Source organism: Halichoerus grypus, chromosome 6, assembly GCF_964656455.1.
Source record: "Halichoerus grypus chromosome 6, mHalGry1.hap1.1, whole genome shotgun sequence".
NCBI lineage: Eukaryota > Metazoa > Chordata > Mammalia > Carnivora > Phocidae > Halichoerus > Halichoerus grypus.
In genome coordinates, this window is record NC_135717.1 from 56,882,851 (window position 1) to 56,899,015 (window position 16,165).

General features: G+C 38.6%; 1 protein-coding gene across 1 annotated transcript in view; it reads left to right on the forward strand.

Moving 5' to 3' along the window:
* MRC1 (mannose receptor C-type 1) overlaps positions 1-16,165 on the forward strand; it is a 108,032-nt gene that overhangs the window by 75,582 nt on the left and 16,285 nt on the right. Inside the window, exons 19-24 of the mRNA XM_036097070.2 lie at positions 1,094-1,194; positions 1,873-2,015; positions 2,398-2,512; positions 7,864-8,030; positions 11,026-11,128; positions 14,185-14,417. Coding sequence (XP_035952963.2) covers positions 1,094-1,194; positions 1,873-2,015; positions 2,398-2,512; positions 7,864-8,030; positions 11,026-11,128; positions 14,185-14,417 — 862 coding nt within the window. The remainder of the gene's footprint in view (positions 1-1,093; positions 1,195-1,872; positions 2,016-2,397; positions 2,513-7,863; positions 8,031-11,025; positions 11,129-14,184; positions 14,418-16,165) is intronic.

Consider the following 16,165-nt stretch of genomic DNA (forward strand, 5'->3'; position numbering starts at 1 on the left):
AACTCAAAGTCTGATTTAATCTTGCAAAACTCGACCTATCTTTGTTTTCGGGTATTATCACATGTTAGCCAGTGATCTACTAAGAAGATATACATATATGAACACTGAACTTATTTTGAAAATTATGATTCCCATTTGGACCATCCTTGGTGCACAGAATTAAAGGGTCCTTTTATGTTGCCCCACTTACTGTTTTCACAGCGCTGCTTTGAAATACCCTTTCAACTGCCTGAAATGCTTTCCCTTCAAAGGAATGACTGTACTGTTTTCCATTAGATACAGGGGCCAGGAAAAGCTGTGGGAGGGAGGAAATTAGTACATTTTTGGGGTTTCTTTCCTTGTTCATTAATATACATGTTCTCCTAAGTTTGAAGAGCAGATATGTCTTCTTGGCTCATGCACAGATGTTTTAGCCGCATTATGTTCTGCTTGACCATTAATTGCCATTTTTGAGCAACAGAGACCCAAAACTCACACTCATTATTTTTAAAGATCAGAAATGCTTGATGCTTCTTTGGACAAGCACCCATTTTAATCATCTCTAAAATAAGAGGGTCAGTCACATTTGATGATTTCTTGCTGTCTTTCCAGCTAACAGTCTCTGAATTTCCATAACTTATGAAAATAAGCACTGGCCCACATACCTTAGGAGAAACCTGGAATAAACATGGAAATCAGAGTATGGGCTTAATGAGAAACTCTGAATTCTTGGTCTCTCTCTATGGGTGGTTTTGTTTTGTGGGAATCATGCCTACTAAGTACTCTCAGAGGCTGTTTGCTTCTGGCCCACTTCCAGAGAAACCGGGATCTCCTTGACCTCTCTCCCTTCAAGACTAAAGGTAGCTTCTTCCAGAGAGGGAGAAGAAGACAGACAAGCCAGGGCACTGGGTTGCCACAGAGGAGCACAATACCATGGGCAGCACCAACCACTTGGGAGTTTCCCTGCTGGTCTCTCTAGAATCCTCTCTTCTGTTTGCTTAAAATCCTGTGCCCCATTCATCTTCATTGACGCATCTGTTCTGCACACCAGGCTGTAGTCAGTTATCCTAATGTTTGGATTATTATTGCTAAATGCCTGAATTTTCTTTTCCAGTTGGATGGATGGGAGCAAAGTGGATTACGTGGCTTGGGCCACAGGTGAACCTAATTTTGCAAATGATGATGAAAACTGCGTGACCATGTATTCAAATTCAGGTAGACAATGTAAAAATGTTGAGTTTGCCTTGTGGCGTGATGTGTCATTTGCTACATCCCTAGGCTAAAGGTAGCAAGTCGTGCACTCAAATCGGGCAAGAGAAGCAGAGAAAATAAAGAAGTTTAATTTCAGCAGCATCACTGTTCGGTTTGTGAGAGTGGATGCTTAATATTTCCTCTAATGCATGACACAACCTTCTCACTTTTCATTTTATGAAACATTTCTTCATGTTTTGATTTGAGCAAAATATCCAGAATGTTTATCTATCTCCTTTATCCCTCCACACATCTTTGTCTGTAAAATGAGAATAATCACAGAACTTGCCTGTTGTTGAGAAGATTAAACATGCCGTATACCTAAAACCCTAAGCAAATGCTTGGTACATCTAAGGTGAGGTATTATTAGATTATTGTTATTAGCTCTTAGTGGCTATTTAGATAATACATCTGCAACATCAGGTTTATTCTGGGCTCATAGGAAGCTCTCTATAAAGTTGAACTATTATCGGCGTAAGTGAAAGAACAAAAGGGTCGGGCATAGATCTTTCTAGTCACTTGTGTAAAAATGTCTAAGCCATTTCTGAGAATCCTATAAAACATAAGTGGATTTTTTTTAAAAAAAGAATGTTTTTCAATGCAAATATGTAAGTCTAACTTGGCTCTTTTGTCCTTTGCCAGGGTTTTGGAATGACATTAATTGTGGTTATCCAAATGCCTTCATCTGCCAGAGACATAACAACAGCATCAACACCACCATTACTCCAACGGTGCCTTCAGTCCCAGGAGGCTGTAAGGAAGGCTGGAATTTTTACAATAACAAGGTACTAAGAAAATTAGTTGTAGTCTTGGTATTGATCAATGCGGAGAGTGACAATGCACATCGTTCAGTTCAGAGGTAACTTTTGCTTACCTAATGCCTTCAGAAAATGTTAGGTGAGAATAGAGAGAAGTTCCTATGTCAAATTCTTTATGGAAATGGAGAGAATACGTGGAGCTATTTTCCAAGTGGGTGTGTCCTTTGTTCTGAGGAAGAAAAAAACTTGGCCAAGGAAGTTCATGGGTGATAAAACTCACTTAACCTTTTCGATCTCTATTTGGCTGGAGAAAATGTATATGCAGCTATAATCTTCGTGAAAATTTTACATTTCTTTAGAGCAAGCACTATTATCTGTACTTAGTTCCTTTTTTTCTCTTTCATCCAAGTGTTTCAAAATCTTTGGATTTGTTGAAGACGAAAGAAAAAGTTGGCAAGAGGCACGAAAAGCTTGCATAGGATTTGGGGGAAATCTGGTATCAATCCGCAACGAAAAGGAGCAAGGTATGCAGACATTGTATGATCAGTGATGCACTTAAATATGTAATTTTTTTTCCCCTGCTGATAGTAAATGACATTTTGGTTTTCCAGAGTAAACACTAGGCAGGGGAGAAAACCTAACCACATGTGGAGAACTATTTTATTCAGTGTAGGCACCGCGCTGGGCATTTAACAAAGAAAGTCCCTTTTCATTGTTAGGACAACTCTGTGAAGCCGGTTATCATCACCCCACTTGTGAATGAGGAAGTGGTGTTCCGGGAACCCGCTGCTAAGTGGGAGGGTTGGGAATTAAACTGGCTGTTCAACTGACATTCCATTCTGTTCCCACCGAACCAGTTTATTCCCCAAAGAGCCAAAGAAGTAGAGTAGAAATGGACAATTGCTAATTTTCCATTTATTGTGCTTTTAATCACTTGATCACATACCCTAAAAGGCAAAAGAACTAATTTTTAAATAGGAACTTTGAACAAATTGAGACTTTTTTCCCCATAAAACATAAGGGTAATTCAGAGCTTTGAAGAAAACATTGAAGGAGAAAACTCACCGTATCCATATAGCAGATTGTAAAATTTATTATGTTGTCAAGAGAAAGATAGTTGACCAATTTTGTATGGTCTCTTCATGGCCACCTTACCTGAAATAGATACTAAGCTAAATTAGTGACTTGTCACTTGAAGGAGGATGCTAACCACCTGCAGAGCAGCCAGATGAAGTAACTAAATTCATGGAGGGTTTGGAAGCCACAGCAGGCTGTAAGTGAGGCATGTTTGAAAGACCTTCAGCTTTCAGAGCCTGGAAAAGTGTGGGCTTTGAAAAGAGAAGATGTGGACCTGTATAGTTCCGGAACAAATACTTAGCACCAATGAACTGCTGTTACAAAGAAATAGATTTAGGCTCAAAATCTGGAGGTCATTCTCACAATTAGAACTGATTTTTTTTTTTATGTTATGTTAATCACCATACATTACATCATTAGTTTTTGATGTAGTGTTCCATGATTCATTGTTTGCATATAACACCCAGTGCTCCATGCAGAACGTGCCCTCCTTAATACCCATCACCAGGCTAACCCATCCCCCACCACCCTCCCCTCTAGAACCCTCAGTTTGTTTTTCAGAGTCCATCGTCTCTCATGGTTCGTCTCCCCCTCCGATTTCTCCCCCTTCATTCTTCCCCTCCTGCTATCTTCTTCTTCTTCTTTTTTTTTAAAACATATATTGTATTATTTGTTTCAGAGGTACAGATCTGTGATTCAACAGTTTTGCACAATTCACAGGGCTCACCATACCACATACCCTCCCCAATGTCTATCACCCAGCCACCCTATCCCCCCCACCCCCCACCATTCCACCAACCCTCAGTTTGTTTCCTGAGATTAAGAATTCCTCGTATCAGTGAGGTCATATGATACATGTCTTTCTCTGATTGACTTATTTCGCTCAGCATAACACCCCCCAGTTCCATCCACGTCGTTGCAAATGGCAAGGTTTCATTCCTTTTGATGGCTGCATAACATTCCATTGTGTATATATACCACATCTTCTTTATCCATTCATCTGTTGATGGACATCTTGGCTCTTTCCAGAGTTTGGCTATTATGGACATTGCTGCTATAAACATCGGGATGCATGTACCCCTTTGGATCCCTACATTTATATCTTTGGGGTAAATACCCAGTAGTGCAATTGCTGGGTCATAGGGTAGCTCTATTTTCAACTTTTTGAGGAACCTCCATACTGTTTTCCAGAGTGGCTGCACCAGCTTGCGTTCCCACCAACAGTGTAGGAGGGTTCCCCTTTCTCTGCATCCCCGCCAACATCTGTCATTTCCCGACTTGTTAATTTTACCCATTCTGACTGGTGTGAGGTGATATCTCATTGAGGTTTTGATTTGGATTTCCCTGATGCCGAGTGATGTTGAGCACTTTTTCATGTGTCTGTTGGCCATTTGGATGTCTTCTTTGGAAAAATGTCTGTTCATGTAATAAAGATCAGAGCAGAAATCAATGAAATAGAAACCAAAAGAACAGTAAAACAGATCAATAAAACTAGGAGCTGGTTCTCTGAAAGAATTAACAAGATTGATAAACCCCTGGCCAGACTTATCAAAAACAAAAGAGAAAGGACCCAAATAAATAAAATCATGAATGAAAGAGGAGCGATCACAACCAACACCAAAGAAATACAAACAATTATAAGAACATATTATGAGCAGCTATATGCCAGCAAATTAGATAATCTGGAAGAAATGGATGCTTTCTTAGAGATGTATCAACTACCAAAACTGAACCAGGAAGAAATAGAAAACCTGAACAGACCTATAACCACTAAGGAAATTGAAGCCTTCATCAAAAATCTCCCAACAAACAAAAGCCCAGGGCCAGATGGCTTCCCAGGGGAATTCTACCAAACATTTAAAGAAGAATTAATACCTATTCTTCTGAAACTGTTCCAAAAAATAGAAATGGAAGGAAAACTTCCAAACTCGTTTTATGAAGCCACCATTACCTTGATCCCAAAACCAGACAAAGACCCCATCAAAAAGGAGAATTACAGACCAATATCCTTGATGAACACGGATGCAAAAATTCTCACCAAAATACTAGCCAATAGGATCCAAGAGTACATTAAAAGGATTATTCACCACGACCAAGTGGGATTTATCCCTGGGCTGCAAGGTTGGTTCAACATTCGCAAATCAATCAACATGATACAATACATTAATAAAAGAAAGAACAAGAACCTTATGATCCTCTCAATAGATGCAGAAAAAGCATTTGACAAAGTACAGCATCCTTTTTTGATCAAAACTCTTCAGAGTGTAGGGATAGAGGGTACATACCTCAATATCATAAAAGCCATCTATGAAAAACTTACAGCAAATATCATTCTCAATGGGGAAAAACTGAGAGCTTTCCCCCTAAGCTCAGGAACGCGGCAGGGGTGTCCACTATCACCACTGCTATTCAACATAGTATTAGAAGTCCTAGCCACAGCAATCAGACAACAGAAAGAAATAAAAGGCATCCAAATCGGCAAAGAAGAAGTCAAACTCTCACTCTTTGCAGATGACATGATACTTTATGTGGAAAACCCAAAAGACTCCACCCCAAAACTGCTAGAACTCATACAGGAATTCAGTAAAGTGGCAGGATATAAAATCAGTGCACAGAAGTCAGTGGCATTCCTATACACCAACAACAAGACAGAAGAAAGAGAAATTAAAGAGTCAATCCCATTTACAATGGCACCCAAAGCCATAAGATACCTAGGAATAAATCTAACCAAAGAGGCAAAGAAACAGTTAAACTGATTAAATGAGCTGCTTTGTGAGTTCTCTAAAGGGCTGTGAAAATGATTATGTTGGAAAGTTCTCAATTGGGTGCTATAGAGTCACACAGACTGGTACGTAGAATGAAAGATGTTCAATAAATATTTGTATGAATGAATTTATGTGAGATGTTAAGAGGGAGATGAGGAACTGCATAATTTCTAAGTTCCCTTCTGGTTTTGAGATTCTTTGACTTCCAAAATCACTTACTGGAAAACATGGTATGTCTCAGAAAATCTACAAAGAAGAAAGACCCAGGAACCTTCCATGGCCTTTTCTCAAATGTTTCCTCTACTCTGTAAATGCAGCCATGTGCTCTCTTGGAACACATGATGCAGTAAATCAACCAAGGTTTCACTGAGAGCCTTTGTCAAGTTCAGCAACTTGCCAGACCCTGAAAGAAAAGGGTCAAACCATAGCACACAATAGAAACATTTTCAGAATAGAATATTCATATTTTTCTAACTGGCCTACCACATTTTGGGCTTAGCTACCCAACAGAGAAACATAATAATTGACTTCTTTTCTTAACCACAAAGTGCTGATTCCTGGCATCACAAAATTAGAACCTGGGTAATAGAGATGTGCAGAAGGAAACAATTTTCAGATAAAATAACATTATTCCTGGCAAACCCGGCACACGATGTTGAATTCTTATTGTGGTTGTTGGCAGAAAAAAAAGTCAGTGCTGAAATATTGGCAGGTAGGGCTTTTCCACATTCATTTTAATTTGGGGATGGGGAAAGTTAAGATCTTATTTAGGAAATAAAACAAAACCAAAATAAATATCTAGCCATGCTCTTCTCCCTCTGAAAAATGTTGAAAGAAAAAAAAATTTTTTTTTAACTTTAGTTGAGAAATAAGCAAATCTCTGAGCAGAGCGGTTATTTCCTCTGCTACTCTAGCAGGAGAATAAACACGTAACCATGGCCCTTCCATGGAATTGTTTGTTTCATGAATAAACCGATGATTGTGTCTCTTTGGGCCTCTCTCTATTTTGCATTTTCTTTGAGTTACCCAGATGCTTAGTCACTCCATATCCTATTTGCATTCAGGAGTCGGGTGTAAGCCTAAGTGTTTGGAAATTGTTCTGTTGAGTTGGTGCTCATTCACCTGGGCATCCTCGGCTCCTGGCAGACGAGGTTGCTAGCTGTGGCAGGCAGCCGGCTGGTGTGGGAGGCGTGTGCAAGGCCAAGTAGACAGGGGATGGGGCACGTGTTCGTTGAAGCCTTTTACAGCTTCTGGATATTTGCCACCCTCCTCTGTGCCACAGAACAGGCAAGGAAGAAAGAAGCCACACTGGCTCTACATTCTCTGCATTCTTCTATATCGTCTCTCCTAATGATGCAAGTGCTTAATGTCAGGATGCCCCCTTGGTCCGGGCACATGGGGTGGGATGGCTGCTGACCCCTTAGCAGTTGCTGCCGAGAGGGAGTTCCAATCGGGTAGCTCTTTTGGTTTGGAAATCCGAAGTAGTGATAACTTGACAGCCTCATGCTTCTTGTTTTGACAAGTAGGTTTCATTTTTAGACGTTTTCTGGATTAAGAGCCCTATTTGCCCCCTAGTTCTTATGATCAGATTATCTTATTGAAAGAATCAGGACACCTGCTAACTCATAGGATGAGTGTGTGTGAATTAGAAACCGTACCCTCTTCCTGCAGGATGGCAGGCAGCCACAGCCCAGATCGGGGTGTATGACATGGCGCGCGGCACGTGGGTTGGACTCAGCCACCCTTGTCCCAGTTCCCCACTGCCCCTGGGCATGGCCCAGTCTGTCCAGCTGTCTGCAGTGGCCCAGATAAAACCTAGACTTTTATTATACAAAACTTTCCGAAGTACGAACTGAAGTGATAAGGTGATATTAAGGTTAGAATGTGTTTGTTTTCATGGTAAGTGGTTTTAAATAATAATAAAGACCTTAATCACATACACAGTATTTTACAAATATGTATTTTGAATATTTTCCCATATTTTGAGTATTTTCCCCCAAAGGTTAAAATTATCTTGTGGAAATTTCTTTCAGCATTTCTTACCTATCATATGAAGGACTCCGCTTTTAATGCCTGGACTGGGCTGAATGATGTGAATTCAGAGCACACGTTCCTTTGGACGGATGGGCGAGGAGTTCATTATACAAACTGGGGGAAAGGTTATCCTGGCGGAAGAAGGAGCAGTCTTTCCTATGAAGATGTAAATATCAGTTTCAGGTCAACTCTCGGTGTACTGTCAGCCTGCTGCTTATTGGCTGCATATTAGTGATTCATCTTCTGTGAAACATCTACCAGAGTTCTCCTTGATCTGGTTCATTCTTGCAGATCTTAAGTGTTTCAGACTGAGCCAGCCTTGAGAGAAGGGGTATAAATTCAATTACAAACTCTTCAACTTGTGGGGTAGCTGATGGAGGTCTCAAGGGATGGGAAAGCCAGCTCCAATCTGGGTCTATGTTGCGGTCAGGAGGTACACTTGAATCCAGAGTTATCAATTTTATTTGCATCACCTGCCTCTAAACTCTTGAAGCTTGTAGTATTAAGGCTGTAAGTCTGACAGCAACTACTCCTTCCAAAGATAGAAGTTAACATGATTGAGCTGCCATCTGTAGGATACTTACTACGTGCCAAACACAGTGCTAGGTGCTTTCATACATTAACCTAAGAGACAGATGAGTGTGTCATTATTGTAGTACTTTTAATCTTGCATCAATTAACAGCCAACCAGTCAATGTTAAACACCACACTAGGCATTGAGAAAAACACGAAGAAACGGCAGATTTTGTTCTGACCTTAAAGAAGCTTACATTTATGTAAGACCACAAGTCTGATACAGGAAAGAAGGGAGTAAGAAATGCAAGTATATGATGACAGGATCAGTTATAAAGCCCTATAGTAGTTAGGAGTAAAGAAGCTTACTGTGGGATAACGTGATCTAATCAGTCAATACTTATTTAGGGAGGCTTTCATTTGATGAAGAGAAGGAATATGAGAAAAAAAAAATCAGCTATGGGTCTTTTCCTCAAGAGGTTTAAAACAATGATCAGGAAAGTTGGGTATGTGGGGTGGGGAAGACCATGCTAAGTGGGCAAGGTGAATAAAATCTTCAAGAAAAAAGCACCAGGTGGGTCTGGGCAGGAGAAAAATGACTTGGGATATAGCAGGGTTTTTATACAGAAAAGAAGTAGTCGTAAACTTTGCAAGGTTGACAGCAGAATTTAGAGAAATTTAGTTGCCCCAGGAGTGAGTTTGGACTTTGTCAGATGGGCAGTGAGAAAAGGTTAGAGCAGAAAAATGATCTGATCAAAATGGTGCCTTTATGATAGTTAATTGGGTTAGCTCTGTTAGGGTAGATACATTTAGATGATGGGTTAGTGACTTTCTGTGGAGAAATTCTTTGCATCTTCATTACATTCATGAGGGCTAAAAACTTACTGAAGAAGTTAAAGCAGAATGGAGTGAGGTGAGGTTTGCTTAGAAAAATTTCTGGATGGGGGTGAATTTTGTGTAAAGCAAAAAAATTTTATTGTTGCCCAAGTTTTGTTTTGTTTTGAGAACATAAAGACAAGCAGAGACAACAAAAGCAAAATCTGCTATCTCACCATCCAGGGAAAAAACACTGTTAATTTTTTGTTGAATTTATTTCTAGACTTTTTCTTAGTGCATGAAAAATAGTTTATTTCTCAAAAATGGAATCAAAACACACATACTGTGTTGTTACAATTTCAGGACTTGAAAAATGACGAGGATTAAATACAGTGTGATAAAGAGAGTGTGAGAGAACTTTTCTTACGGATTTTGTGGTGGAAACATGCTTGCTCTCTACAGGTTTTCTGGAGTAGAGCACAGACTGTAAGCAAGGGTAATGGAAGATAAGAATAGCTAAGAAGGAAGATGGGAATGAGTGGAGCATCTAAATGTAGGATTGGGAGTTCCCGGAAGTTGAAGTTCATGGGATAATGAGGCTGGAGGCAGGGAGGTTGCAAAGGCATTGCAACCATGGATCAGGGAATGGGGGGACAAAGCTAAGGATTGGGATTCTTTCCATCTTTCTGCTCGGCATCATTGCGTGCTGGCCTAGCTCTTCATTACTGCCTGGGAGAGAAGTTCCAGTCGTTCTGTCCATTCAAGATAATATGCAATCTTCCCTTCTTTTGTGGCTCTTTATCAACAAGAAACCCTTTCTGGGGAGCACTCCTGCTCACAGCATGCTTTGCATTCCTCACTTGCTGAGAAGCACGATAGTACAGTGGCCAAGGTCTATGCCAGGAGACTGCATGCCTGGGGTTTGAATCCTAACTCTTATTTATTAGCTGTGTAACCGTGGGCAAGTTAACCTGTGCCTCAATGAAACTGCGCCTCAGATCTTTCATCTATGAAATGGGCATACTCATAGGACCAACCACTAAGGATGGATGTGAGTTTACGGGAATTAATATGTATATAGTACTTAGAACAATGTCAGATATTATAGGTGTGAGCTATAATTATTAGAACCAATGGGTTAAAGAAGCCCAACACATGATAAATCAAAATCTTCATCTGACACTGGATGAAAACTTCGGCAGGGGCAGGTTTCTTGACTTCTTTACTTGCTTTGGCTCATAGATTGTCCTATGGAAGCTTGATATTGCAAACATATTCACAACAAAAAATAAAAAAACTCTTTCCAGCCTGGCGTACTTCCCTGTAAGATTGCAAATAACATGTGAAACTTTCTAGCTGCACACCAGCAATTTGCTCTGAATCCATAATGGTACTTGTATAAATTAAATTAGCAATGAAAAAATATAGATTATACTTATTTCTCTTTAACAGTAGGATACCTGTTTGGGGGTTTGAATCATGAGAATTTATATGGAGAAGATATTGTATTCTCCTAACATTTGATTGTTAAATTTTGGTAGAGATTTATACCATTTCTGATAGCAAAGTTTCTCAGACCTGTCTCTAAAATTACCCAAATCTATCTGATTTTTAATTAAAAATAGCAAGAGTTCAGTGTGAGAGATTCCCTTGAAAAGTGTGAGCAGTTGCATGGAAAAGTAAGGATGAATTGAAAGTGACTGTAAATGAATTAGGATGATCTTTAGATTTGGTGGTTAGGCATGAGGGATATTCTTGGCTTATTAATGAATAGATTTAAACAATTATTGATTCACACTGCTTTTTATTTTCCTTTCTCCACAAATGTACAGGCTGACTGTGTGGTTATTATTGGAGGGAAATCAAGGGATGCAGGAAAATGGATGGATGACACATGTGACAGTAAACGAGGTTACATATGCCAGACACTTTCTGGTAAGTTCTACCAAACCTTGCCTGCCCATAGAGCTGGGTTATTTAATATATTTTAAAAAATGACCTTCTTCTCAATTTTGCTCTAAACCTTAAACAGCTCTAAAAACATAAAGTTTTATTTAAAGAATGGCCATTCCCATGCACATTGTTTCTCAACTCAATCCATGTGCTTCTGTGAAAGAGCAAAAGGGTGACATTTTCTAGAAACTATTCATGAGTGTACCCCTTCATCCGTTACCAAAAAATTTTGTGCAGATTACACTTGAAGTTGGAACTTTTTCTAACTTCATAAGAAATGTAGGATATTTGCCTACCTGTACCTTTTTTAAAATGTCACAGTAAGAATACTTGGTTCTGTTTGCCTAATTTGAGAACCTTTGGCACAAATCATCATATATACCTCATTGGTTCTGTATTCTCTGCCTTTAAAAATGTAGATATCCTTTTTTTCTTAAAAATTTTAAGTAATCTCTATACCCCACATGTGGCTTGAACTCATAACCCCGAGATCAAGAGTCGCATGTTCTACCGACTGAGCCAGCCAGGCGCCCCTAAAAATGTAGACACCTGATTTGTGTTTCATTTTGTATCTTAGGAAGCCCTATGGTTAAACAAAAATAAAACAGAATATGTGCACATTTACTGAGAGTCCAGATTATGGTTGTACGTACTTTAGTCTCCAGCGAAAGAAGGATACAAATGTCTAGCTACACAAAAAGAGGGCCAGAAATTAAAAGGTGGTTTAGAGAGGAGGGTGCAGAGTGGGGTGGGCTGCTCTCATTCTGAGAACAGCTCTTAGAGTTTGAATTAGAAGGTACTTGTTCTAATGCATCAAACCGATTTTTCTACACTTTCTAGGGAATCAGGGAACTAAGGTCAACTCATGACCATGAGTGAAAATCACTTGAGGTATTTTCAGATGATTGAAAAGTACTGCAGAAATTCTAAGCTTTCATTAATTCAGAAGCTGGTCCAGGACCTGTTGCTTTCCCCTCTATGCTCTGTCCTCTGGCAGCAGAATCTTAGGCCACCAGAAAGCACACATGCCATTTGTGCCCAGGTTTTGAGTAAAAGGAGCGAGTATCCTTCCAGGAGTGAATGATGACTCACAAGCTCTTTGAAAATCTTTTTCTTCCTATTATAAACATAAGTGGTAGAATATTTGCCCCTAGTAAAAGCTTATTAAAAAATAAAAATATTTATCATCATTCACCTATACATTCATGTTTTTATTTATATATATATTCATATATATATAAACCTACCATTTTAAAAAATATGTAACACATGTTCTTTGTTGATGTTTTAGAAAATGCAGAAAAGCATAAAGAAGGGGAAAAATTACCTACAATCCAACCACCTGAAAATAACCCCTCAATATTTTAGTTTTTCCTTATAATTGTTTTATGAGTGTTTTAATAAACAAACCAGTCGGACAGATGAGCTGTTTCCTAATTGCATATAGCCTTCCATGAAACTTTTTTTAAAGCTTTACCTCAAGCCTCATTTGCCACTTTTAGTGGTCGCCAAATTTCCCACGGGTATTGAGACAAACCCAGACCTCCCCAAGCTGGGAAATGGTAAGACAATTCAGTGTCTACAAGCTGTACCATGTGAAGGGTGCTGGTCGGGGTCTCTTGGTTTAATGATATTCTTCTACCAACACAAGGTGGCAGCAGCAGTAGAAGAAAGGGGAAGCTGCCCTTGCTGAAATAAAGTCATTACCATACTAGGCGTAATCAAAAGCACGTTTGGCATTGGGATAGTGACAGAACAAGGCAGATGGTAGATTAGGTCAATATATAGTGGAACAGGTCTGAGAATTAACCAAGACAAAATTGGTAAGCAAGGACATCTAGAACCCTAGAATAGGAGTTGGCAATTTTTTTCTGTAGAGAGACCCATTGTAGATATTTTAGGCTGTAAATACACATTCTCTGTTGCAACTACTCAACTCTGACATGATACTAGGCAGTCATAGACAACACGTAAACAAGTGAACGTGGCTGTGTTCCAATAAAATTTTATTTATGGACACAAATTTGAATTTCATACAATGTTTACATGTCACAAAGTATTATTCTTATTTGATTTTTTTTTTTTTTTTTTTTTTTTTGGTCAGCCATTTAGAAGACATTCTGGGCTCATTGGCTACAAAAACAACAGGCCAGATTTCACCCTCTGGCTGTCATTTGCTAACCTCTTACTTTAGGACATCCGTTAAGGGACACAAAAAGAAACTCTTTTTTGGGGTGTTGACAGTAAGTGGCACGAAGGATGGGTGGGCCTACAACAGCCATTAGAAACTCATACTGGAAGACTGAGGAAAGAAGTTCAGAAAGCCAAAGTGACTCTGTCTTAGGCTCCAGCCCCTGAGTCAGTTTGGTCAAGATATGGGAGGCCTGGCTGAAAGGCATAGGCAATCATTAGTAGGAGAAAAGCCTGATCCTGGGATAAGGGTTAAATGAACCCAGGACTGGTGTCTGGCTTCATGCCAAAACTTAAAGCAGGCTCTCGAAGGTGAGTTAACAGTAGAGTCAAATAGATACAAAGAGATGCAAATTCATGGAGAGGGTACAACAGATGAAGGAGGGGGAGGAAGACTGTTGGTGGCCTTGAAATATGACTGAGGTGGTAAAATAAAGATTAGTAATGACAGAATGATAGATATTCTTTAATTGATGGGATTAAACTGTGTCATTTCTTTTGTTCAGATACTAGATCTCATTGAATTTGCAAGCCTTTTGGTTTTTTTTTTTTCTTTTCATTTTTTGGTTTTTGGGATTTTTTTAGTTTAGAAACTTGATTACATATCTGTATTAATGGTCTAAATACAGTTTGGAAATTATTTCATTCAACCAGCCATACTGATTAAAAAACAGAGCTTTGTTTTTTGGTGTGAAATGACTCATGAAAATATTTTTAGCACCCGATGGTTTAGATTTATGCTATTCTGATTATTTTTATAATGTATGAGATATGGTAGTAAAGTGTACCATTAACACTCAAAGTATGTTTATTGAGAATGCTAATGAAAATGAATCTTTTTGTTCCAGACTCTTCCTTGCCTAATCCTCCAACAACAATTCCAACAGATGGCTTTATTAAATATGGTGAAAGTAACTATTCACTCATGAAATTAAAGTTAGAGTGGAATGAAGCAGAGAAGTATTGCAAGCTTCACAGTTCCCTTATTGCTAGCATTCTAGATCCCTATAGTAATGCATTTGCATGGATGCAAATGCAAAAATTTAATGAACCTGTGTGGATCGCCCTGAACAGTAACTTGGTAAGATGCTGGAAATATGTGTGACTTGACATGATTGATACATTGTGATTAAACATGATTCTCTTTCTGTTCATTCTGTTGGACGTTTGTTATATGTAAGACACTGTGCTGGGCAATGTGAATGATGTGAAGGTGAACTAGACCCAATCTTGCAAGGATCCAATGCCTTCAAGGATCTCACAAGCTAGTGATATGAGTCAGAAATCAAACTAAGATTTATATAGCTTATATTAACTTTAATATTGCTTTTGAATATTAAAATTAGATTCTGCATCTAAACATTTTTATTTATTAATTTACTCCTCTCTAGTGTCCCAATTACAACTGTGCCATCAGAATTAAGAAAACAGATCAGGGGCATGGTTCTTGGATCATGAGGACACTTTTTACTTTTTTTGTGGCAAGCCATTCTAGAGTGATCAGTCCTAAAGTTGTGTGAAGAATTTCACTGCAGTCAATTCTCTGTGTTCCATAAAAGAAAAAGGCAGGTTGGCAGAGAATTGGGGTGGGGGGAGGGGGTGGGGGGCACAGAACTAAGAGTGGTGATGAAGTTGCCAAAATATACCTATAATGAGTCTTCTCTGATGCCCTGTGATCCATCTATCCTCCATCTATTTAGCTAGCCAGGCAGCAAACTTCCTAATAGAAGAAATAGAGATATCTGCAAGTAACTAAGAGACAAGATTGAAAATGTCAAAGAGAGGTATATAAAAGTGCTAACAAGAGGAGAGAAAAGAGATGGGTTGAGTCAGGGAAGAAGGCCGAGAAGGCTTCTCAGAGAAAGCGGGCTTTATAGATGTCATCTGGGATGGTGGAACATAAAGAAAGAGTACCACTAAGAGAGAAAAAGGCAGAAGGAGATAGAACTGGAAAGTAGTTGGTGTCAGATTTGATTGAGCTTCTAATGTTGTGCTGCAGAGGTCAAAAGGTACACTTCATGCACAGAGTAATTCCTGAGTAAGGAAGTGAACATTTAAAAGTAAGTGGTTCCACGATGATTTCTGTGATTAAACTTAGGCAAGACATTTTTATGTCTATATTGACTCTATTTTTAGTGATTAATTTGCTTGATAGTTCACTCGTTTTCTTCTTGTAGACATGGTCACAATTCTCTCATGAGTTTAAAATAGGCTTTTATTTATTTTTGGAAAGATTAAGTAGCTTTTCCACTATACCAACATTTGTAATTAAAACAGTAGTATTATCTTTCTTATATCTGTGGAATTAATGACTATGTAAGCATTATGCGATTAAACGTGGTAGAATACTACAAAATCCTAACTTGGGATAGCACATGCTTTTGAATTTGTCATTAAATCTTTGGTAATTGGCTAGGTAAGTTAAATAATGCAGTTAAAATGGGGACTATTTGAATTATTTTGAAATTCATTTATCTCATTAATACTATGTATCATATCATGTTTTTTAAGCATTACTTGTAAAATCTCTCTTAGGCTGTTAATGGATATTATTGATAAGTAATATTTTTGATGTTATTAACTAATTTTTATGTGATCATAAATTCATTCTACTAAATGTAATAAGAAAGTAAGTGTGTAAATTGATTAAAAAATCAGCTGTGTAAAAATTACTATCATGATTTGTTGAAAGACCACCTTACTGGAAAGCAAGCCACCTAGTCTCCTGTCACCTGTCCAGCTGACCTCACCTGTCATTTGCATGTGCACTTTTTCAAAAGCTAAACAATGAGAAGATCAGAAGAGATTAGTGTTTCTCTCCAAGGTCTA